General features: G+C 36.0%; 1 protein-coding gene across 1 annotated transcript in view; it reads right to left on the bottom strand.

Annotated features, from left to right (window-relative positions):
• The window catches only part of TTC29 (tetratricopeptide repeat domain 29), a 115049-nt gene that overhangs the window by 86463 nt on the left and 1413 nt on the right, over positions 1-27173 (bottom strand). The window contains exons 2-4 of the mRNA XM_050974099.1: positions 25655-25751; positions 23184-23267; positions 9654-9877 (exon numbers count right to left, since the gene is read on the bottom strand). Coding sequence (XP_050830056.1) covers positions 9654-9877; positions 23184-23267; positions 25655-25751 — 405 coding nt within the window. The remainder of the gene's footprint in view (positions 1-9653; positions 9878-23183; positions 23268-25654; positions 25752-27173) is intronic.

Raw genomic sequence — 27173 nt, 5'->3', positions numbered from 1 at the left:
TATTTCTTATATGATGCTGAAAAATCTACGAAATAATAAAGTAGAGCATGAACCTGATGTGAAGTTGAATAATTAGCTAAAATTCCATTGCAGTTTTGGTGGGCTACTTAGTATGTTTGTGGCTGTTAAATGAATATGAGCCACACAGCCAGCTCTAAAAGGAATTTCCACGTATTTGGGTAAAGAAGGAGTTAAGCACAGGTCTAGCAGCAGGTAAGAGACTTTTTGGTTAAGCTGGGGGTGTGAACAGAACTGCTTTGTTTTAGGAGCTCTGCAATTTGTAAGCTTTGCTCAAAAAGAGAGAAAATGGAGAAAAAACCTCTTTATTCTGGGTATGAAGCACCACACTGAAATCAACTAGGAAAAAATAAATCTTTTCAGGGTAGGCAAGATCTTGAAGTCCATATCTTTCCCAAGTGTTTTAGAACAATGACAACCATACCAAAATACTTCAATCAAAAGACACAGTTAAATTCTCTTCTTCTGTTATCTACAAGAAGAATTGGGGGAAATCCAGCTCCCAAAAGGATGAGTTTAATGACTCTAAATTCCACCACCTATGCAAGTCACTTGCACTATTTGGAACACACTGCAGCAATTACCCAAACAAGTACTTTAAATTCATCACTAAACCACACAAGAGGGATTTGTCAGCCTCATCTCTAGTATGTTCTGTCTTAAAATTACAAATTACATATGAACTAATTGAAGAAATGTAAATCTCTCATTCTCTCTGTTGTCATGACTGTCAACAGCCTGACTATCTTGATAAAGTTCTTCAGTGTGTTGCACAACACAGTAAGGACTTCATTCTTTTGAGAAAAAGAGCTAATCATGTCTGTAGTCTTCAAGATGTTCATCTACTACTTTTATCTCTTTCTTTTTTCTCCATCTTGGTCATTTCAGAGAACATTGTCTGAATTCTTTCTGCTTAAAGTTTTTTGAAATCAAGCTGAAACCTTTTCCCCATTCTTGGACACTCTTTTTATCTTTTGATTTAAAAATTCATCTTCTAATGGTAAACAATATTTTTTTTTACTGCTTTTGTTATTTTATTCATTTTATTTATTATTTTGCTTTCTTACTTATTTTCTCAGAATTTTGCCTTCCATGAAGTTGTAACCTCAGATTTCTACCTTTCTATAAAATTCCTATTAAAATATATAAAATTATGATTTTGAAGCAATGTGTATTATTGTTATATGCATTTCTAATTCTAGTATTTTAAAAGAGATAACATCTCCTCCAATAAATGAGTGATTCACAATCTCTCTAAAAACACCAAAAAAAAAAAAAGCTCAGAAATTACATTCAGATTATCATCACATCATTTTCATCTAAGGTTTTAAATTAAAACATCAGCTTAAGTTTTGAAATTCAGCTTTGAGAGGAATATTTATCAATATACAGACTTCACGTATTCCTAATCTGAACATTCTTCATGGCTAGGAGTTTCCATGCCTTTTGTTTCTGAGAACTGAAAAAGCACCTCTTGGGTGCCTCTTTTTCAGAATATCCTGGAGTCTACATCATATAAAACATATTTATACATTAGAAATTAGGACTATTTTGGTACAATAGCCTCATAAAAATATCCTCAAATGATTCTGGAATGGAAATAACAAAACTGGGTTGGGCTTAATATACCTATATTTACCTGTGTACATGCACATACACACATACATGCCTGTATTTGTATGTAACATATATTTATACATCTATGCAACATCATTATCACACATATCAACATTGCACTAAATCCAAGACACTGCACTGTACCAGCTACTAAGAAGAAAATTAATTCTATCCTAGCCAAATCCAGGACAACACACGTAGATAAATTCAATACCCAGGTGGGATTCATCCAAATGAACCAATTTAGATACGGATAGGAGTTACCTAGGATTCCTTTCCTCTCAGTGAAGAAAAGCAGAAACTTCTTGGATGAGGTTTATCTCGTCCTGACTTGAACAATGCTTGCAGCACAAGGAAATGCTTTTAGAGATTATCTTAGAAGTAGAGGCAGAGCTTCCCACGATTACAAGCACAAAACCACAGGAGCAGTGAAATACGAAACCTAATTATAACCACTGACATAAAGATAATAATACACATTAGATCACAGCTAAGTGAAAATGAACTCAAAGATACCAGAGGATGCATACAAATGGCTGCAATATGCCAGAAAGGGAAGAGATAATTGGATCATCATTGGATACAGAAACACTGGATCAGATTTGCTCCTCTGAAATCATTGCTACGAAGTATCAAGGCACTTATATGACATAAAATTAGGCAAATAACTTCAGGTAGTGCCATACAAATCCCAAGGGATGGAAGTGACCCGAGGCAGACTCCAGCTTTGATTGAATGAACTTTAATGTGACCTCTGATGACAATCCTGCCGGTGCATAACAATGAGAAGTGCACAAAGACAACCTTGTCTCTGGCACTGGCTTGGGCAGTGGCTGACCGGATACGCAGGCCACAAAACAAACCCCAGACTTTTACAAGTCATTTAGATTCAGACCCAAAGTCTGCATTACAGATCAAGAAGTTAACTGATGTTATTCTGACAGTGGCAAAGCTAGTGTGTCAGACTTAGTGAAAGTAACTTTTACATCCCCAGGAGAGGAATATAGGAATAGGTAAATACTCTCTTCTATAAAATCTCCAAGTAGTTTGGATATTAAAACTTTGAACACTCTGGTTTTGTAGAATACATTCTCTACAAAATTTTACTGATTATAAAATAGACGCAAACAAGTAATCTTTAGGTTTCTGTTGATCAAAAAAAAGAAAAACAACTCCCTAATTGAGTGTTTATGTGTTACCTCGTTCACAGGGGTCCCAGGATGAGGGAAGAGACAAGAAAGTTGACTCCATGTATCAGAAGGCTTGATTTATTATTATATCATAGATAATATATTAAAACTATACTAAAAGAGATAAACTATACTAAAATAGAGAGAAGGATTTCACTACAATGCTAAGCTAAGAATAGAATAGAATGTGAAAACAAAGGTCTTCTCAGACCGAAACCGGCTGGACAGGTGATCTGTGATAGGCTCTTAATTGCAAACAGCCTGACAAGGCCAATCAGAGATTTCCCTGTTGCATTCCACAGCAGTAGATAAGAATTGTTTACAGTTTGTTCCTGAGGCCTCTCAGCTTCCCAGGAGGGGAAAAATCCTAAGGAAAGGATTTTTCATAAAACATGTCAGTGACATTTATGTACAAAAGGTGACTTGTCCTATCTATGGGGTTCGGCTGTTCGTCTCTGCTCCCACACACGCTTAGGATGGTTCTTGCACGCTGGGCCTCAAAAGATGAGTCTGGACTCTAGGTTTTTTCGGTCTTCAGAATTGTTTATTATATCTTATCTACAAAGTCCCTTCTCTACCCGACCTGGATCTGACCAGCACGGCAGCCAAAGGCACTCTGACTGCCTACAAGGCGGTCATGTCTTTTATAACAAAAACTACGTGTATCTTATTTACTCTTTATTCCCAATACCTATCACCCTTGTCACCAAGTGCCCCTCACCCCAGACCAATCCACAAGTGCCAACACCACCACAGAAGATGAATGACAAGAAGAAGAAAGAAGAGCCTTGCAACATGCCCTGATTCCTCCATCTTGTCTCCACAACCCCCCTGTACCAAAACCCCAAAATCTGTGATTTACCCTATAATTATGTCTTCCCTTCACCATTCACACCTGAGTGATTCTCACAGGTTTCATCTCCTCATACACGGGTGGCACATCCCTAGATGGATCAAAATCAAGCCACCAAGTGCTTTTGGCAACATTCCAAGACTTCCGAGCCTCCCAAGGGTTCTCTCGGTAGCTCTGGACATCAGGAGTGATGTGCTGAGTTCCCACACCTATCAAACCTTTCTGAGATCTTTCTGTTAAACAGAGATTTAAAAAAAACCAAAAACCTTCAACTTGAGCTTAAACATTAAACCCCATATATTAAACACACAGGGTATTCCCTGCTGTGTATCAGGACCTCTTTAGGTGCACCTCAGCTGCCAAGTAGCATCTCCTCTTGTGCTCAAGCCACAGGCCCTGATCAGCCCACTGAACAATACCTTTGTTCCTGGACTCTTCTCAAGAACTTCAAGGCTGTGCACAGAACAGAGGATCACTCAAATCCATATCTGCATGTTTGCTGTGCTCAGCTAGACAACTACTAAGTAGTGTAATGCTAGGGATAGTGAGGTGCAGTTTGAGAACCCCAACAGGGCTAACATGAGAGAAAAGAAACACACAGAAAGCCAGCAAGCCATCCTAGTGTGACTCAAGTACAACTTGCTGCCATATCTCTATGATCTCCTTTGTGGCAGGATGCAGTGGAAGAAAGGGAAAGAAGTACAGGAATGGTCTTTAGAGAACAGATGAAAACATCAGGAAGAGATCTTGGCTTGGTGTTTCCTTTGAAGAATAAAATAGGCAGGTGTTCCATTTTCCATTAAAAAGAACTTGTACTGAATTCTAAACTACAGGTATCAGAAAGAAATCTTTCAACATCCAGCTCTGAGTCCTTATTTCCCACTCACCAGTCAGAGCTTTGTTCCTGCCAGACAAAGGCCATGTGGAAATGCTTCAACAGGTGTTAACACTCATCTTCCAGTTAGCTGTTTGCAGTGTGGATGACTGGATTATAACTGACCCTTCACTCTTGAAGGCACATAAAGGTGTGGCCTAAGGTCAATTAAATCACTAGGAGTAATTTTTTATGTCAGAATAAGACACAGTGCTGGAAGACTAATTTTTCTATTGCCAAAAAGATCAAAATCAGTGACTTAGTAGCAAGACAGATGATGCTGTGAGGAATTCACACAGAGAAAGATCCAGGATGGAAGATGTTGGACCAAAAAGAAGCACAAATTGCAGCTGAATATGGTGCTGCAATCAGTTATTTCCACCTGGATCTATACATGGCAAAGAATCAGTCCCTTTTGCTTGTTCAGAAAAAGGATGCCTCTACATCTGTAGGTAGAAGACTTCTCAATCACTCCTTTTTCCAGAGAGTTTATTCATAAATAGATAAACTTTTTTTCATGAATGTTTAGCTGTAAGTCCACAAATGAAGAAAGTGAAAATGTGAGTTGGGAGCATGATGACACCAAGTTACAGGCAGAGACTGTTTCCTAGAGTGTGCACAGAGCACACCACTCCCAACACTGCCAGGTACATATAGGGAAAATGCTTTTAATCAATGCACAGTCTATTAAAAAAAAAAGCTAGGGAAATGGTCAGGGTATAATTTTACTGGGTAAAGGATAAGACCAACTAATGATAATAATATGAGTGAATTAGCTGGTAATCTGGAATGCTTAAAGGGAACTCCAAGCTATTGCAACAAAAACATACTACATAAATTTTCTAAAAAGTGCTGCTTCTGTTGAAGTCAATGATAGTTCTACAAGTGGCTGTATTTTAGATGGTTTGGGTTCTTTCCTGGACAGAATCAATTCAACTTTTTGTAAGATAACTATAAAAATAATAAAATTCTCCACTGGTCTCCAGCAACAGCTGCGTTTTTTCCTGTGATAAAATATTAAGTAGGGAGTGACAAACCTGCTTAGAAAATAAAACAGTGTTCCCTTGCCCAGTCCCTCAAAAGCAAACAAAACTATGCCTCATCCAAGCAAATATTAAAAGAGGGTTTGTTATACTTTTTTCTTTTAAGGCATAACCTATTTCCATTTTTTTTTCAAAGTAGCATGGGCAATATGGTTATTGCAATGTTTCTAGCCCAAGCCTAAGGCATAACCTTACAGAAAAGCTATCTACTGTAAAATGCTAAACTCTGTTTTCAACCTTGAGTAAACTGGGCAAAGATTTTCCAGTGCATGCACATCAAATACTCATGCTTTTTTCATACACTTTATGAAAAGACATATTTTACAACAAAAACTAATGTTAACTCATACTGTCAAAATTTTTCTCTACACTGAAGTGAGGGAAAGAAAGCCAAGTTGTCACTTCTTTCTAATTGTGTGTCTGGTACTGTCTAGAACAAGGGTCAGCAGCCTGCAGCACGAGCACAGATTCAGCATTTAGCGCACAGCATAGCACAAAGGTTGAGTGGGCTCAGGAACCAGGAGCAGGTGGAATCTCAGAAGGGCAGCAGCTCCCAGATTTTAACTCCTGGTTTCCAGCAGCTGCTCCGGTGATCAGCTAATAAGTAGTGTCTTGCCCTTCTGAAGGCATGTTCATACCTGAGGATCCCATCCTCTGGCTTTGGCACAGTGATCAGCCACTACAGTGCTGACTGCCCAACACAGCTGCAGCCACTGAACTGTGGCACTTTCCCTGGTTTTGCATTCCTTCTCTGGCAAAGTAGAGTTAACAGCTGGGACAGCTCTTCCTTTAATTGTTCTTGAGCTGGAACTTGCTTTGCATTCCTTTCGATGTCTACAAGCAAACCAGCTCACTCTATACTGATAGAGTACTATCAGTACTGATAAATACAAAATACAGCTTGCCTTTTGAAGGAACCCCCAGTATTTCCATAGATGTGCCAAGAAATCACTGTATACATCAAATGCTGAGCTGTGCAGATCCATTACTCTGGCATTTATCCTGCATTCTTCTGTAAAAAGACCTACAACTATATACATATTTAAATAGCTCAACTACCTCCTTTTTTTCCCTAAGCTCCTGAAACCAGAACTAGTAAAAAAAGAAGCTAGTCCACTATAAAGGAACATCAAAGAATAATTAAAACACCCTCAATTTTGAAGTCAGAAACATTTTCTTTACTTGTATAAAGAAGGCAAAACAAAAATATAGTCAAGCATTGGCAATATTTCTGCCAGTGCTTTTAGAATAATGCTGAACTCAGGGCAAAATAACTCCATCAGTCATTTTTCTGAAAAGCTGCAATGATTAAAGTCCCCTCTCTATTTTTAAATACTTGGGAGGTATTCAGATGCAACAAAAATGAGTTTAAGTTGGCCAGAAAAACTGTTTTCTTTGCACACAGTAAAATACTGGTAATAGGCAATTAAAAAAAAAAAAGGCAACTCCTGTGTAATTTGAAGTGCAACCAAAATATTCTATTAAAAATGAAAACAGAGAGAACCTTTACTGGTGCATGTAAAGGCAATCAGTGTAATGCTGGCAAACAAAATGTTACTCTTTTCAAACCCAGCAACAAAGAAAGTTCTTTGATACCAGCCTGCACATTGTGGTGGATGGCTCTGATTCAGTCAAAGCAAATTATTTATGTCAAGAATTGTAGCGTCCTAGAACTATAAATTGTGGAAACCATTACAATATTAACACTTTCCACCAATAAATATGAAAACTGAATGTGTACATAGCCTGCTCTGAACACCATGGTAAGTACCATAAAACTCTAAAATTAGAAGTTCTAAGTTACATTCAAAATTAAGACAGTAACCCTATTATCCAAAAATAATAGATGAGAAAAATTAAATAACAAATAAGAAAATAATTTACTAACAAAGTAAGAGTCGTGTTTTCTACATACCACTCCAGGTTCAAACCCCAATATTTTGTGAAGTTTCCATTCATAAAAAAACTTACAAGTAATGAATTTTTTATGGTTGTCTTTTATAGCTCATATCACTTTTTCAGCACAATTGTTACCTGAGATAGGTAAAATTTCAGCCAACCTAATATTAGCAACACCAACCATGCTATGAAACTCTCACCATTTGCTGACCCAAATATTACCCTCCCCCTTTTAAGCTTGAACTGTGGCAACTGAAGAGCAAATGCATGTCTGTAGCTGCTGTTGTGGCTGCTACATCATGTTAAGTTCTAGCTGAGGTGAACTGCTGAATGATTCTTAAATGGAGTCAACTGGAGTTGTCAGGAGATCATAAGCCAGAGCCCCAAGCAATTTGATTAGAATCAGAGAGTAACTGGATTAGCAGAACTACTGAATTAGTGTTTGATGAGCTGCACAATTCATGTGAATCTTCGCAGCATTGCTGGCTCTCAGACCTGCAACAGGAATTACCACCCACTCCTTCACCTGCCAGGCAACTCAAACCTCATTTTATAAAACAAGACATTGGTGCAAAGATTTGCATTGAAACCGGTGAAAAAAATCAGAACAAATAATGTCCTGATCCAGCAATTCAGTAACAACGCTTGCCAACTCTTAAGTCCTCATTATTTTTTTATTCTTTCATTTTAATCAACAGGCAAAGTTGGGAGATACTCTCTCCTAGAGGCAAGGTGCAATCAGGAAGCTCGTGGTGGTACCTTGTCTCTGCGAGAGGTGAAAGACTTACAGAGTCCAGCACACAAAAAATGCCAGGTTCAGTGAGAGAAGGGCAGGAACTGCACATTTGGGAAAGCCTTGCCTCTCATGTTTGCCACCTCTGTTGTCACACATCACCCTGTAACACTGAAAAATATCATGCACTGAAGGCAGGCAAACTGCTCTCAAGGAGCTGCAGGGAGCAGGCCCATTGAGATAAGCCATGTCTAGTACTTTTTGACCACCAGACATTGGCAGAATGCTTCTGCCAGGCCAGTCCAAGCCCCAAACTTCTCTTTCATATTCTGCAAGATACAGGGGTGCCTATTCAGGTTTTAGTCATACTCCAGGCAAAGCTAAAGATTCCTTCCAATTATGGCTGGCTGGGCTTCCTGTCAAGAATTACAGTGAATTAAATAAAGAAATACAACTTTTGGTTTTCACAGCCATCAAATAAACATTTTAAATTAATATTTTTTGGAAGTGCCAAAAGGGTTTATTTTGCTGTTCCTTTTTTTGAAATTAAGTTGCCTGTTTCTAAATTTCGGTCAAAAAGATAAGATTCCAAATTCACAAGATTTGTAGGTTTTATTATGTAGGTTTTTTATTATGTAGGTTTTTTATTATTTTATTATGTAGGTTTTCATATTTGTAATGATCAAAATGCAACTTGAAACAAGACAACTATACTGATACCAACTCAGCTATGAAACAAAACTGCAGGTAGAGCTTTGTCTGCCTCCATCCCTGCAATTATTCCAGTGGAGAAAAATGGAGTAAATTATGTTACTATTTATAGTAAAAGGAAATTATAAATATGAGTGCTTAGTAAATAGTAGGCAATAGAGAAAATACAGTAATTTGGAGTTATGTCTTCACTAATATCTAGTAATTCACAGGTGGCATGTTACATCTGTGTGCTGTATTTTATTTGACATGTTCACAATCACTTTTAAGTCAGTCACAAATCAAAACACAGTTAGCAGGGTATTTAATAAAAAGATTTATAAAAGTATTACTGTGTGAAACAGCATTTCACCTATTAAATTTTTCTAATACAAAACCAGCTACTCAAATCAATAGAGGAAGAAAAACAATAAATAATGAAACTATGAGAAAATAATTGAGATGTTATCAAAGCTGTAAATACATCAAATATTTCTGATGTTATCAAAATTCATTCTACATGCTTTTTCCTTTTTATTTCTTCCTTCACAAAATCTCTCCTGATATCTGCAGCTCCTAATAATTTATTCTATAAATACAGCTCAGTTGACTAAGGCTGCAATGTGCTAAGATGCAGTAGCGTTTCAAATTCATACATGAAACAATTTGGAAGCTTCCCCCAGGCACTGGCGGCTGCGGCTCCCGCTGCTCCGCTACCCACAATCCCCCCATTTACCTGCTCGCTGGGCTGCCTCAGCCCCGGTCAGGAAGTGGTAAAGCTGATCCAGCTTATCAGGCTGCTCCTCCAGGGACTTCTCATGCCATATGGCTGACCCAGGCCCTGCAGCCTCCCTGAAGGCATTCCACTTCTGGATCAGAGTGAGGAGCTCAGAGAAGGACTTGTGATAACCCCGGCGCAGCATGTCTATGCAGATGTTCTTCTTGTATGAATTCCTGTAACTGGGAATAAGAAAGGGAGATTTTAAGCCTTTAAACTTGTATTCTGTTCTCCACCTTACCAAATAAGTGCAGATAAGTACAACAGCTTTCAGGAAGAGACCTCTGCAGTTCAGCAGCAGGGAGTGGGTATTATTTCCCCCACTCAAAGAGAGATCTGCTAAAATCTGTTTGCAAATGCCATACCCTAGGGAAGCAAGCATAGCAATAATCAATAAAAAAAAATATATATACATTGAAAATATGGTCAAAAATACACTGGTATTCTTTAGCTGATATTTGGTAGAAAAGGCTGACTGATGGGAACACCCCCCCCAATGTTTACATTAGTCCATGAAAACACAATGAACCCTTAGTTTGCTTTAAGACAGTGCACAGGGAAAATTGAGACTCATGTCAAAACAACATATATGTTGTTATATATAACGTTATTATATGTTATATATACATATTGCTATATGTTATATGTTGTTATATATATACATCAAAGAGTTTTGTTGTAGGACAGGATGGCTTGGCTTAAAAATGTCAAACAAATGCTATGCCAGAAACATATGATATGCCAGAATAATTAGATATTATTTTCCTTCCATTTAGCATATAATTTCAGCTGGCTTAGTGATGCAAAAGTTTGATAATTTCTCCCTAATTTTACAAATAAGTGATGCTATGATGAATTTTAATTGAATTTAGTGCCTTCAAAGACTCTGATAAGATATTAATATCAAAAAGTTGTAGAATCAAATATTCTCAATTGGTAATACACCTTTGGAGGTATTATTTATGGAAATAACCGAAACTTTTCTTTTATATGGTGTGAAACAATCACATTGTGTCCTCTTCTGGAAAAAACTATGAGTCCAATGGGACTGCAACACAAGGTACAGATGTAAAGGCTTGCAGGGATGGTTGTCCAGTCTGGGAAAACCAACCTTTACTTCAGTAAAATGGCAAGGACACAGAGGTGTTACCTTTATCTTGTATATTCTATGAAGCCACCAAACTGTTTTCAAGACTGTCCTTTTGGATTAAAAACCATTTAAATTCAAATTATCTCAGCTTTAAAATAAATATGAAATTCTGAAAGATGAGATTTATAGTGTGTGTAATAAATTCAGGAGTAATAATAATAGCCCAATGAGATTAATACTTTGATCTTAAAAACAGCTACTGCAATTTTTTAACAATGTTGATAAGATGGAAGTGATGTGACAAACTTCTTAGCTAGATGTCAATAAATTAGACAGCAATGTAAGATGTAGGAAGCAAATAATCTGCATTATTTAATATTTGATATAATTAAAATCTCTTACTACACAGTTGCACATTAATCCTTCGCATTTACTTTTCACATTTCACATGCAGAACTGAGCATAAAAATAATCCTATACAATTTAGACCAGACAGTACTGAATTTGTGTTTAATATATAAATAGATGCTTTTTCAGACTGAAAATCACACATTTCTCACACAGATAAGGGAAAAGATATAACTATTCTGTACCATAAAAATCTGCAATTTTATCTTATAAAAGTTTACTAAAAATATGTTTAAACATTTAAGTTTTCATTTGCTACAATATGCTATACTTGACATATACTAAATGTACAGTATATAGCTTCAAAATACTGTAAAGATACTATGCTAATACCATTCAATGTATTCTCTATTTTTATATGGATTACCTTTTTCTTTACTGTTTAAAAATTCTATGTAATAAAAAAAAAAAAAAAAAACCCTGAAGAGCATAGGTAAAAAATTCCTACCAACTTCCAAAGGCCTAGGACTGAATCCTATAGTAATATAACTCAGAGAAGTGGAATAACAATCTGCATAGCAGGCACACACATGCCTGTTAATTTATACAAAGGGATCTATATATGTTTGTGTGTGCACATGCATCAGATCAGGAGCTGTTTTGGAAATAAACAAAGAAGTAGTGGTAAAAGATCTCAGCAGTCACGACCAAAAATGTCATTCAGGTAATTTTAACATTCACTGGGTACAGAACTGGTATTCATACAAATAGAAAAACTGTGTCCATGTTATTTTCTGTAGACTGATGTATTTTACTTGAAGTCAAAGCACATTTTCCCCACAATAAAGCATTATTAGCAAACCAGTACAGGAAAACAAAGCATATCGTAAACCATGTAATTTTTAAAAACCAGTGTCAAGAGTGTTTTAATAAATCACATCCCAATTAATGGAGATATTGAAATAATGCTGAGATAATCTTACTGTGCAGGGCACATTTTTTTCTGAGGCAAAGACAACTGATTTTAGCACACAAGCAATGAAGCTGTCTATTGTAAAACCCTTCAAATTTAGAGGCATAAAATGAAAGTCATGTCAGTTATTATGCACAAAGTACACAAAGCACACAATAATAATACTATTGTTTCCCTAAGTTTCTGTAATAAATAAGCTACAAGTGACTGATCACACACAAACAGTGAAATTGGGCAAGAGATCAATGGTATTATGGGGATAAATGGTATTTGTATCACCTAAAAGAGCTTGACACTGCAATGAAATCTAAGATAGTTACAGTTATTAGTGTTTCCAGATGAAAATTCCAGGCTCCTCTTTTCCCCCTACCAAACACTCCTTTTGAACAGAGGTATGGTGTAGGTGAGAGCAGCGAACTTTTCATGATACCTTGAGATAAACTATAAATCCTCAGTCCTCAGAACACTTTCCATCCTGCTTTTTATGATGTCATGCACCATATAAAATCTGAGGTTAAGCAGAACAACTCATGTTTTAGATAATTAAAGATTACTTGATTTCTAATATCAATATCAAAAAATCATACCTAAGGCTCCTTCCAACTCAGGATATTCTATGATTCTTTGGTTTATTTTATAAAACCCCACAGTTAGCATTAGTAGTACGTTTCTACATTGATAAGCAACCTCACACTAAACATTTTCGAACCTTGCTACCTAATAAATGATGATTTACTGTTAAACAAGCGAGTTTGTTTTTCTGCATCCGTCCGCGCTGACTTGAGGTTTCCTTTGAACAATTAAGTTACTTCCAGGAGCGAAATGAGAGAAGACCGCCTGCCCTTTGCCGTGCCCGGAGCGGAGCCGTTCTCGGGGTTTAATGGTCTCTGGGGGCATCTACTGGAAATATGGGAAACTGCAGGCAGGATGCGCGGATCCCGGCGCAGAACAAAGGGCCCGGCCGTGCCCCGGCGCAGGGCACAGGGCACAGGGCGAGGGACCACCACGGCTCGCACGGCGGCTGCAAGCCACGGAATGTGTTGGACCAGAGTGAGCAGACAGCTCTGTAAGGTCAGCCGGGTTTCATTTTAAAACTGAATGTGATGTGACTGCAAATCCAAAGTCCTCCCTCCCCTCGGGTGATCATGAGATCATGCCAGAGAAACAGGTTTCAGATGGATTTTTTTTTTTTTAAAGCAAACTATTTTATAATGAAATTTGGAGCATCTCTATGTATTTATGGTTAAAATAAAGATACCAATTTATCAGGCTTAATTTAAAGGAAAATTGGTTTGCTTTTCTCATCCATGAAAGTCAACAGATGAGAACCACAACACTTACCACAGAGCCAGCTCACTCTAAGAATTCCCTGATCCTGTGCCTGTGCACTCATTTCTGTCATTGCTGCTACCCCGTGATGTTGCTAAATGTTTATTTACGCAGGCAGGGCACTGAGCTCCAGGTGGATCTGATCCTACACCTGCAGTTACTGTGATGCTGTGCTGCATCAGAAAGTGCTGAAAAATTCTGTGAGCTTCTGAGAGTCTCTATGTCATGATGGGGGTTGTGTGTCACAAGAGTTTTCAGTACCAAATAAATAACAAAAAGTTAAAGTTGCCATTTTAGTGGCTTCTTGGTACAGGTGAGAGTTTTGTGCCATGTAACATCACATGGGTGGAAGGAGCTACTTATTGAATGTGGATCTGTGAGCTTGAAAAGACACTGCTGCTAACACTGTGCTTAGTTTAAGTGTACTCAGATACTGCTAAAGATATTTGAATTTTTTCCTAAACTATACAGCTACTTCAGTAATTTTCTTATATGGATTTCTTTTTGCATTATCATTGCTATTACAAAACAATCTAGAGTCATGCTGAGAAATCATGGAAACCTGATTCCAATCTGTCTTTACCAGTGGAAGAATAACAAATAGCAATGTTCAGTGAGATTAATGAAATTACACTGTTGTTCCAGTCCCAAGGACTTTCCTATATTATGGTATTGCACTTTTACAAGACCCTTAAGCAATGCTGGGAGATCAGCACAGCACCTCACAACATTTCCTCCAACTTAAAATCCTCCACAATAAGGCTATTTGCATTCTACACTTTAACTGAAAGAGAGGACAGAAAAAGGAAATTAAGAGGCCAAGAGGCAGGAACTGGTGTTAGAAATAATCATAACAGAATCATTTATTAGGAGATTAATTCTCTATGCCTCCTGACTGATGTGGTCAATTACAGGCATGCAAAATATATATATATATACATATATATATATATATACATACAAATATATATATATATATATATATACACAAATCAGGTTTCATATATTTTGATTTTGTAGGGCTTAATTAGTATTTCCAGTTAATTCCAGGTGCTTATTACAATACAAGTTGTTGTATTGTACTGTAGCAATCCCATTTTGTAAAGAACAAAATGGCATGGATAAAACAACGATAGTATATAAAATATTAAAGTGTACTTCCAGTGTAAAATAATTACTCTACCAATTATTATAATGTTTAAAAACTGTATTCAAATAGGTTTCATCCACTTGGGATTTCCTTCTGCAGTTGGCAAGCCAATGACTGATACAAATGCCTTAGATAAGCATCACAAAATTATGAAAAAATAATAAAGATATTTTTGCTTATGTTTATTTAAACAAATTTATTTTACTTCCCCTCCATTTCCTGTCTATAAATCTACAAGAAAATTAAAATTACATAAAGTACATGAATACTTAGCTACTTTTTGCTTATCCTATATTCAAAAAAAACCACATCATAAACATAGGAATATCATAATTTACTACCTAAAATTTGAAAAATATATGCATTAAGTAAAAAACCAAATATAGTATATAAAATACAAAAAGGCAAATATGCAGTAAGAATTTATACCTTCAGGCTGCTCTGCCTAGTAATTGAAAGAGGAGTAATTATTTAATTATAGCTGGACAGCCAAAAACCAAGAACAGTTTTGCAACACTGATGGTGACCCATGCCCAAAAGGAGCTGAATTTTGTGCAGGGAATTGTTGAACACCGAAAGTGCTCATGCAAACACTTGGCAAATATGGAAGCTGAGGTGCCTTTAGCACCCAGGTTCCAGTGGTGTCAGGCCCTGTACTCACTCTGCTGCTGTCTACACTGTCACGTCCCTGGGCTGCAACCCATCAAAGGCGAGCACACAGCTAACTCAAAAATACATCCAAGTCCTGTGCTATCCCAATTCTTTGGGAGAATTTATCCACACAAGTATTTTGGTAAGTCAAGCCCTTGTACAGTCCAGGCACTCAGCACATTTCAGTACCACGTACGGCTACAGATACAAAGCTATTGAACTGCATCAGGGCACAGCCTCTTTAATCCTGCTTTAAAGACTGTCCGTTTAAATACTTTTCTTTTAATGAAATATTTACTGCATGGTAATATGTTAAATTGTAGACTACAGTAATCTCATTAAAAAAAGATATGACAGTACAGTAAATGCCATTAAGCAGTAATAGACAGCTTACACCTCAGAATATTTTACTACTAAGGCTGAGTGTTAAATTACATTGGGGTGGGGTGCCTGCTTTTTAATTCCAAATTACAAACTTGAAATAGCTAATATCATATTACAAAAATAATAAAATCCACAAACCCCCAAAATGTTATAAAAAGGATTCCCTATTCTAATTATAAATAAAAAATATTGCACAACGATTTGCACACATCATGGGAGGGAAAAACAGCACTTGGAATTGACTTGTAACAATACAGATATTTTAAAGAAGAAAAACTTTATGGAGCTATTTATCCAGAACTATTAACAGAAAGACAAAAGTAAAGCAAATATAAAAAAAAAAAAACGAGGCGTAAGTATTTTATGCCATATATATATATATATATATATATATATTTATATATATTTTTTTTTTAAATTTATTATTTACAAGAACTTTTAGCTTTAGCAATGCAGTCTTTTCCATCTGCTGCCTCAGTCACTGCATTGTTGTCAAACCACACTTTAACCTAAATCATGCAATCAAAGGGAGATGCACACCCTGTCAGTAGGATCCCGCAAAGAACATATATATTGAACCCACTTCCTTTTGTTCAAAGCTACATAAAATGAAAAATTAATCAATTATAAACATCAAAGGATGACACATAAAAAGTGTTTTAAAATGAATGTAAGCACTGTAATAATTAAGAATTCTCATTAACCCAGAAAATGGAAATATAAATTTAGGAAAAAACTTTTGAAGCATTCTGTCCCTAAACATAAATGCAAAGAAAACATTAAAACTAAAGATAAAAATTCTACCCTTATAAAAATGTTCATCTTACATAAATAAACACACCTGTGATTATTTCCAGAATAATCAGAAAAAAACATTATCTTCATTAATCTTTCCACTTTTCTTTCCAGATTAATAATGTTCCTTAACCAAAAGTAATTCCAACCACATTTTATGGAGCACTATTTATCAAAATGAAGTATTTCTCAACTTCCCTCTTTTATTTCAGAGCTGACCTGACCGTCTGAGAGCTAGAAACATGTGAGTTTGGAATCCTTTCCATTTGACTTGCATGATATCAAAGCAGTCACTAAATTTCTCTGCATGTTTATTTTACAGGGTGCAGGACAGATAAACATAATTATTTACTTTCTGTATCCTCTCAAGCTGCTCTTATGAAATTTCATAAAACCCTATCTAAGGCTCTGTATTTATTGCAGTATTGACATGAACAATTCACACAGTACTTTTGCTTTTGTTTAGGAAATCTCTTATTCAAGTCCCCAGCTGAATTTACTCAGTAGGATAAGGACAAATAGACCACAAAGAGATTGATAAGAAAGGAAAGGTGAGGATTTGACAATATAGGATTCACTGTAAAAATTATTAGTAAGTCATGACTGCACCAAGGTATATTAGACAATCTTTCTTCATCTCAGCCTCTTTTTGTGTGTTAGAGATGCTTCACCTTTATGGAGTGTTTTAAAAATAGAAGTCAGTTGTGCACTGCTTGTACATTATCTTCAGTAGTAAATATTGTTGAACTACTGAGAAATAAAAGCACTAAAAAACCGTAAGACCAAACTTAGTAAAAACAACAAGTTACATAAAAAAAGAAAAACTTCAGCTCACTGTGTTCTTCTTTATTAAAGTATGTCATGTATTTTATCTTTGCAAGAGTCTGATGAGTTTTTGCAAGTAAAATTCTGTTTCCTCTATACTTGCTAATAGTCATGAGAATCTGTAGTTTGCACCTTCCCATTAAAAATGTATTGTATTTTTTGAAATTATTCACCCCGCCTTTTATCCAGATCATGTCTTTGAAAGGAGGAAGTAGATAATAAATGGAATAATTCATGATTTCCCATTAAATATGAAACTTTCTTTTGCAGAGTTTAGAAAATGAAGTTCTACATAATGTACAGAAGTTGATTAGAACTTTTTTTAACCTTTTCAAGAAAAATCTTCCACATTACACAAATGCACAGAGAAGTTTCTTTAGGAAAGGCAAACCATTCACTTCCTACACAGTTCTGTTCCTCAGATCACTGCCTAATTACACTAAATAATATGCTTATCAGGCCCAAAATTCACAGAGATCATTCATTTGACCAAAAAGAATGTGCGCCTCTAAGTTCTAAAATCTCTTTTTGAAAGTTGTTTAATAAACATTGAATCCTGGTCATGGCAAGCGAGATTGTTAGGAATTATTCAGACTGAAAAAAAATACATATTTAAATAATATTGTGAAAGGAATTTAAAATTTATCATCTAGCTCACTAAGTGACTTGTGCCATCTCCCTTTCCACAACCAGCAGGGAGTTTGGGACAGAGTGCCTTAATTTAAAATTTTTTTTACCATGAAAGAAAAAATCTTTGGTTCTGATTTACTCTCTTCCTTAGTTTTTAGTATCTAAAAGTGAAGAAATACCCACATAAAATGTAAATGAGTTTACACAACATTCCACCAGTTTTCAACCAGAGTAATGTGAACAAAGATGGCCATAAGGTGCTTACAGGTCCTGTCCAAAGACTGACATCAGGAAGAACAACAAAGTCTTGCTAGGACTGATCACGAAAGGGAAAGAAGTTTATTTCTTTCTCTGTTTGCTGCTGTGTCCTTGAGCTTGCCTCCCTCCCTCTGTCTCTACAGCGCTGTACACAGAAGAAATGGAAGCAGCTCACAGCAGTGCATCACTGGGACCAAATACTGTCCAATCAAAGGCTGAAATACAAGGGAAAAGCAGAATCTGCTCCTACACATTACCTGTCTGCATCTCAAATTGCCTTTTGCAAGCTTGCTAGTAATAGCAGATGCACCTTGTGATTCCTTGCCTTAATCCCATACCAATATAATATTTTCCTCACCTTTTTTCTGGTAGTGCTTCTCTTCTCTTCCTTGAGAGCCTCACTTACTAACAGAAAAATGGTCAATCCACCCTACAACATAAAATCCCCATGCCTAGACCAAGCCCCGTCAAATTGGGAAGCCCCAGTAAAAATTTCTGGTAGTGAAAAAGACAACATGGCAATATGATGTCAATGAAAAAAAGATCCCCATCTATTTTTGAGTAACCTAAGAAGTCACCTTATTAATGATGGTAGAGGTGACAGCTACTAAAAGTATAGGTTAATCAAATCCCCAGTCAGCTATTTCTGTTCGCCTCCTTAAAGCACTTCAATGCATAGAATACAGACAGATAAAGAAGCAAGTAAATCAAAACTCTCACGATTGAAATAAATTACAAAGGACAAGGTCATAAAAATCCCAGTCTAATACTCAGGCTTACTAGTCCATCATGGCTATGATGAAAATTCATAGTAGGTTTTCTCCTCTCCATCAGCCCACAAATCCCATTTTTCTCCCTCAGTGAACACTCCAGATCATCCTGGCCTCTAGTCAGGTGAGGAAGTTTCTCCCTCTTTAGTCCTGGAGGACAGATAGGGCTGAGTATTCAGAGATCACTAGTAGAAGACATATGGATGTAGGAAAGAAATAATTTCTTTCCACAAACTCCTCTAACACTTAATCCCTCACAAATTTTCCCACATCTTTTTTCCTTAACTCTACTTAGCTGATGCTGACACCGAAAAGAGCAGAAACTTGAGGAGGGTAGTAAATAATTTGTCTCTGACTAAAGAATGGAAAATTTTTTTTCAGATGCCAACAAAAGAAGTTTTAAAATGGATACCAGGTCACTTCTGTTCTGCAGTTGACAGCTTCCTTTAAAAATGTTGCCTCAGGAATCAGTCTCTAAGACCTCTTCCTCATCCTTTTTACAGCTTTCAAAATTCCATGGTTCAGAAGTGTGGGATTAAGCAGTAAATTATGTGTCTACATCTGAGCCCGTCACCCTAAGATCTCTCCATAAGCCATGGAGAGAAACAGATGCTTCAAAAGTATAATTCACCTTATTCTAAAGCACTTGTCTGGATCCTGAAAGATGGGACTCAACTTATCACAAGGCTGGGGTTATTAACCTGGATCAGTCAAGCTTGGGTGAAAGTCCCTCTGCTTTTTTTGCAGGGAGTTTACAGAAACTGTGCTTCACTACATTCATCACTCCTCACTGCTAGAGCAGAAATTTTATGTTCCATTTTGCAGCCAACAATCTGAAAAATAGTTTAATGATCCACCTTCCCAGTATTGGCAGAGATGGCCAACAACTGCTCTGGAGGACACAGAACGCCTGAGAATGAAAGCCTTTGCCTTTTTCTGTTTCAGCTAATCCTAAAGTGGGTCAGCCATTGGAGAATTCTAAGCAGAACAGCCCACTGTATCTCAAAAACATCTGACAGAATGTGTGTAAGAGAATGTTGTCTCCCGCCCGAAAAAATTCATCTCAGAGCCTGTCTTTACTGACACAGATTTATCAAGCAAGCTTTCCATAACACACTGATCCACCACTCATGAGACAGAAAACATAAATACAAATTTTCTGCATACTAGGTAAGCCCTCACCATCTCCGTGTAACAATTTGAATTTCTTTTGACCACCAGAGCCTTGAGGACCATAGAACTCCATCATCCAACTCAAATGTATTTAAAATACATGTAGTAACATCACTAATGTAATTATTTTTTTAGTTACATAGCTAAGCAAAGCTATTCCTCTAATCAAATACATTTCAAAGTTTCTCTTTCTAGTCTTCAACTCTTTTTTGATGATGTGCTCCTCTTTCAACAATTTTCATTTGTATGAAGAGGAGAGAACTGTTACTTGATCTTTCTGGCCCTGACAAAAAGATCAGGAAACAAGAATGACAATATCAAATTCTGGCCCATTTTATGCTCTAAACTAATCTGAAGATTCAATCCTGAAACTAGTCTCTTGATGGAAAATGCTTTACTTCACAGTTCATTGTAAACTTCTTGACTCTTAGTTCAGTCATATGAACTACTTTTAATTTTTACTGCAATTTGATGTTGAGCTGTTAATGACTTGGTGAGTCAGGACTAAGAACAGAAGGTATCAAGGAAAGCACACTGAAGGCCACAGGAGTCAGCCAACCTCTGCCTACAAAAGCCTGCTTCTGTGGCAAGAAAGCACTCACATTCTGCATTAATGGACTTTTACATTTTTTTCCATTTTCAGATCCTTGCACCACATTTACTTCTTATTTCAAGTTAAAATTTCAAGTTGCTTTGCTTCCTTTAAGAAGGAAGCAAAGTCAAATCAATGAAAAAACAAAGCAATATCCTGCTTTAATGTAATTAAAGCACTATCTTTCTTAAGCACTATTTTTTCTCCCTCGCCTATCATATCAACCTGGGCCAAAAAATATTACAAAGAAAAAGAATGAAAAACATCTCATTTTTCCACAGGAAAAAAAGAGATTGTATAATGAAGACACCTAATTGAATTCTTCTCTTTTGCTGAAGTTTGGAACACAGGACAATATTTGACAATACAAGAATAACTGCAACCTTTTTCCTTCAATAGTTCATCTCAATTTTAACGAATATTGTGAAGGATAGGACTTTAGGAGAAAATTTTAAAGAATATAGCTTTTTTCCATAAATGTGATACTACCTATACACTCCTTTATTTAGAAGATAATAAATTTGTTTTTTGCCTAATGTACACTTAAAAAAAATGGTGTTTAATATTAAGCAGAAGTGTGGTTACAAGAATTTGTCTTGGTGCAATAATCACTGGCTTATATAGTTAAACTCAATATTAAACAAAAGTAAAGATATTTATATGTCAGAGGAAGAAAATTCAGTCCTTTTATAAAGAAGTGTAATAATCTGCTTCTGGAATGGAAACAATATTGAAAAACTACACTACAAGCCATCTCTTATATTTTTAAAATAATAATAATACCCGTTGCCTGCTGAGACATACCAAGCATTGCACTGATTTCAGTAAGATCATTTATAGATATGGCATTGCCTTACTTAATAAATTTGTTTTAGATGACATTTGATGCATTTAGTTTTTTCTAACTAGATTAGCATAATACTAATGTAACTGTGTAGTTAATTTGCTACCTTTTGTTTGCTCTCAAATTATTTTATCAAGGTTATGGAAGAGAATTTGTAAATTATATATATAGAGAGAAATTTTGTAACTGCTTACTTATTATCAAAAGCTAAAATTCTAAGAGAATTAAATGCACAGAACATGAATGTAACCTTTTAAAGTTGGTACTTTAAAAATCTCCACAGAAATACACCAGAATACATATGATATTTCAGTTTAATCTTCTAAGAGGCATTGGTAACTTTGGAAAAACAGCCTCTTACAAAACTGTAAGGGAACTCCACTTTGGGTAGGTATTGCAGAACAGATGATAAAATTCTTACTTCATTGTGGATATCCTTGCTGGTTTCCTTTTCCACAACATTGAGACTCAGGGTTTGGATATAAAAACATCACTTAGGAGGATTTTTTGCACTGTTTTTTTGTTTGTTTGTAAAACGTACTTTGAAGGCCCAAGGTCTTCCTAAAATAGCAGTGACCTCCTGTGTAATCACCTCAGACAGAACACTTGTGTCCCTGGCACGGTGTGGAAATCCACTGGGGCTGAGGACTGAAACAGCTCCCTGGGAAGGCAACTCAGCCTGTGACAATTGCTGGAGTGTGATGAGTGGAGCAGCCAGTTCCACAGCTGGTGTGGAACCAGGGGGACAGTAAGGGAGGGTGTTCACTTCTGTGCTTGCCCCCTGAGGTCTGATACTTGCAGTAATTCTATAGAATTCAAGGTGGAAGTTTTTAGGGAAGACTTGCAGGCACATTCTTAGGCTAGGAAGGAGAAAAGAAACATATTTTGCAAGAAACTAGCTGGTGGAATTCCTGCCTGACTGATAGAATGTTTTTATGCTGCAAGGGTGATCTTGCAATATTCATTGTTAAGGTGCCTAGAGCCCTTGTACAGGCATCCTTTTATTATTTAAATATTGAAATAAATAAATCAGCTCACTTAACCAAGCAGCAATCCAGTTTGTTAGAATTCTTTCATTAATTTTGATGGTGCTGAACCCCAGATCTGTTAAAATACTCCAGAAGAATAAGTCAGTCATAGTCTCTTGTAGCTTCTGAATGTAAAAACCTCAGCTGTAAGAAATCAAAAGTTATCTAGATTTCTTTCATTCACTGGGTTTTTAAATAACTAATGGGGTATTAAATGCTTCACCACAGAAGTCAGCACTTGGGTTTGGCTAAATAGTAATTCAAAATTACAAGAACGTGTATGTCGGCATACTCAGCTCCCACCCCAAAGGAGATATTTCACAAAGGCTCAGAGAAAAATGGGAAGGGAAAAGAAAAAAAAAAGGCAGCACAATATAATTACTGACACAATCTTAACAATAATGTTACAAATTGGATCTAATTGGTAAATAAAGAAATTAGTAAAACCAAGGAGATAAACGCTTTGATATATTTAACATCAGGAGAAATGAAACATCATTATTTAATATCAACCTCAATTTTTAAATGTCAAGTTCCACTAAAAAGGGTACGGCTGAGGGAACTTTAAATTTAAATTACTATGATGACTAGAAACAAAGGAAACAATAAACTTATGGATGTTAAAATGCCTCAAAAAAGCCAACTTACGCAGCAGCTTCTTGTGTTGACACTCCTTTGATATTCTTTGCCAAATAATCATCTATGGCATCTTTGTCTTTGATCAAATGAATCCTAAATTTAAATGAAAAAAATTAAAAGAAACACTGTTAGGTGGTAACACAGACTTCTGCAGCATGTATAATATATTATCATCACCAAGTAGAGCTAAACAATGAAATATTGACAAAGCAATATATCAGACATTCTATAAGCATATACAAGTATGTTTTTAATTTTTTGCTCTGTAGTTAGTTCAAATCTTCATTTCTGAAAGAAAACAGAGGTGATATAAGCTTTCAGGGGATCTGGTTATCTGATATTTCTGTCTAAACTAAAAGAAATTGTGTATTAGCTAAATCAGTAATAATTGATTAAGCTATCCATATTTAAACTGTTTCCTAAATCAGAACTGTTACATTTTTGTATTATCAGTATGGGCCAGAGTGGTACAATCTATTTCATATTTAGCTTCTCCAAAATTTAAAACAAAGGCAAATCAAGAAAAGAATTCCCAAATCCAACTCAAAATGTTTTCCTTGGTACAATGCAATCTTTTAATACTGCTCCTGGCTTTACGCAGTTTGAGTAGCTTAGTGTTAAAGGTGCTCCACTGAAGGGATAATTTGAAGGTCATCAAGATAAAGAGCAAATTTCAGGATGCATGGATCTAGGTTTAAAATGTGAACTGTGCACCATTTCACCTTTCCCTTCAGCCACCATATCTTTGCATCTCCACTCTGATAGACACGAGATGCCTGGAAAGGGTAATATGCACTTGCTGACCATAAGGTGTGTATAAATAGAATCTGATATCCCAGCTGTAGAGGATGTTATCTTTATAAAAGTAATGTGAATTTATTTTTATCCTTCCAAGAAAGAGCACAAAGATTGTCTGGTTAATCATTCAAAGATAAAAGAAATTCAGCATTAGTGTTCCACATAAATCCATTACTTTGCTCTTTCTCTGTCTGGATTACACTGCTGTCTTTCATTACAGTGATGAGAGTAAACTCTTTTCATAATGTTAGCTATTATAAGCATCACACTCCTTATTGCTCTGAGAATACTGAAGACACTTCACAAAGTTCATTTAAATGAAAACAAAATAGCTAAGCAAAGCAGAGATATTTTGACATATCTGTATTTAAAACACTGTAACATTGAAAACTTCCCTCACAAATAGTGCCTTTAAATTTGTTCCAGAATTTGCTGCTGCTGAGTGGCACCAGCAGAGACTTGTGCTTCAAGGCAGCACTTAACATAATCCAGTTGCTGCTGATGTACACCTTATCGATAATGTCATGAAAATTCCCTGATAATCAACACCAAAATGTTCTCAGTATCAAAATTTTCACACCAGAATAATAAAAATTTAGGAAGATCTTTGGAAGAAGGGAGAGAAAGTCAAAACCCCTAAACAGAAACAGTGAACTACAGCAGCCAAATTCCTATCAGCCTACTGCAATTGAAAAGCACTGCAGTTAAAAAGCATCTCAAAATGAAACAAAGAAAAGCCTGATGCCTTTCCATCATCTTTACAAAGGTATCTTAATAAATACATTTTTAAAAATCAGAGGGAAAGCCCTTAGAATCATTTACAATTTTAAATGCCACCTGCCTTATAGCCAAAGTATGAATTTCTGACTTCTGATTGGTAACACCTTCAAACTTAAAGAAAACTACAGTCAAGGGGAAAAAAATAAGCAAAAACTTGCAAACTAATCACTGTATTACAGAAGTTCTGTAATAATCTGTATTGGACTCATGTAAGTACAAACATGGTCATCCATCATGAAGAGTTGAGCTTACTAAAAATAACAAATACTCATCTCACCCAGGCTGTTATTATGGATGATGCTAGTGTAGCAATAACACAAAAAACATGGGCAGGTAATACTTAGGAAAAAATACACTAGGAAATTCCATCAGCTCAAGAAAATCATGATGGCTTATTATATGCAACAAGAAAAAACATTAAAATTAATTAATTAATTAATCAATGTGAAGAAAAGAGACTATGACTTGGAATGGACATTTTTTCTTTTTACAGAATTGAGATGAGGATAGCATTTGCTAAAACACGCCAATTTTTTCTTCCAGAGGTTGTCACTTGCCTTTTTCAGGCTACTTTATCCTTTTTTCTCTGGTTTTTCCATAATGACTCACAGTACTTCATAAAGTGTACAAAAAGAGTCTGCTTCACCTGTAAGTTGGCTCCTATTTAATTTTAGATCACTCAGTTGTTAACAAGAAATCCATTTTAATCCAATGGACACCTTTTTTTTTTTTTTTTTTCCCTTCTCTTTTAATTTTGGAACTTTTCTAAGAGAGAATTTCCTTGCCTATGATTTTTGTAGTTTTAAATATTGCAAAAGAGCAAACATGATTTGTCACCGTGGCACAGCTGATTGAAGCTGTTCACAGCAGAAATGATGCTTTGAAAGAGAAGTGGTACCTACCTTGCAAACTCTAATGGGGGGCAAAGAGGCTGCTCCATGAACTTGGGATGTTCCCCTGGGCTTTGGAGGACTGCTTGAGGCAACACCTTCATTTGCACTAAAACAAACAAACAAAACCAACATTACTTGAAACAACCCCTTCACAGCAATGTCGTTTCTTTTTCTTCTTGTGCTGCTTCCCAGGCCACTCTCTGTTATTTCCAGTGCATTAAAACCCAACTCCAGTTACACACAGATCGCAGCATTACTTCACTAGGACACAGCACAAAGGAATGGTCATTATTTAACTTTCCATGGATTTCTCTCTTTCACTGAGGTGCTTTTGATTTCTATAGAGACAGGTGATTCAGGAGCCAATACCTGCATGGGATTCATCTGAGCTATCTCATTTACTTCCTCAAGCTATCTAGGTCCAAGTAGTGATAATATTTTAATACACAATATGGACAGATGATGGAATATACAGGGTGCAAAGCAACCACAGGCACTGTGTTAATGTTCAAAATCCTACATAATTATACTAGAAACAAGCTTTTGAAGGAAAAAATGTAAGTAATGCTATACTTACAACACAGGGTTTTACTTACAACAAAAGCCAAAAGCCTCACAGTTATTTAGAATCGTCTAGCTTGTCATCCTGAAGTACATAAATGCTAATAGGACTTTTTTGTCATATAGAGCTACTGTGTTTTTTCCCCAAGTATTCAGTCTACACTTCCTACCATTAAAGTTTCAGCTGCCAGTTCCTTCATTTTGCATGTCTGTGATCTGAGGACGTTAGCAGCAGGAGCACCCTTACTTTTAAATTTGGTTTAATGTAGGTATTGCATGCCCTGCTGGTAGGCCTGAAGGCATAAACTTTTAATAGGGATGGAAAAACAGAATATAATAAGAGGGGGGAAAGAATTTAACTATTTGCTACATTTAGTGAAAGTAATTTTTTTTTTTTGGGAAATAGGTATTAGATATGAATCAATTTGTTACTAAATGATCAGCATCAGATTACCAAATATTTTATATATTAGTCTTTCTGGGATCAAAAGCCATTTCATTGATGCAGTATTTTGCTGTGGTTATACTGAAGTAATTTTTTAAATTGTGTTACTGAGAACTGAATAATAAGGAGAATTATAGTTTGAAAGGATGACAGGATAGGATATTTCTCCTAAGTCATTCTTTTGGGGCCTTGTACTAATGATAACATTTTTTACAGAAAGAAAATAGATATTATTTATAGATAAACAGGTCTGCAATTAGAGGCAGCAAAATTTAACAGAAGTGCATCCTGGAAAGAAGAAACTAATACAACAAAAAACATATGGGTCATTCATGACTATAAAAGATTACACTTCTCACAGAGAATGACAGGTTTGTATACAAAAACTATATAGAAAGGAAAACCCCTTTTTAGGAAGATGCTATTCAGTGAAAAATAGTAATTGGACTTTGGAACAACAATATTGAAGACCAGAGAAGATGCAAAGCTTTCTGCAAGCTTCTTTGTTGTGAGGTATTAGGT

The sequence above is a fragment of the Serinus canaria genome, chromosome 4 (genome assembly GCF_022539315.1).
Source record: "Serinus canaria isolate serCan28SL12 chromosome 4, serCan2020, whole genome shotgun sequence".
Classification (NCBI taxonomy): Eukaryota; Metazoa; Chordata; class Aves; order Passeriformes; family Fringillidae; genus Serinus; species Serinus canaria.
Note: the sequence above shows the minus strand (reverse complement) of the source record. Positions and strands in the feature narration are given on the sequence as shown.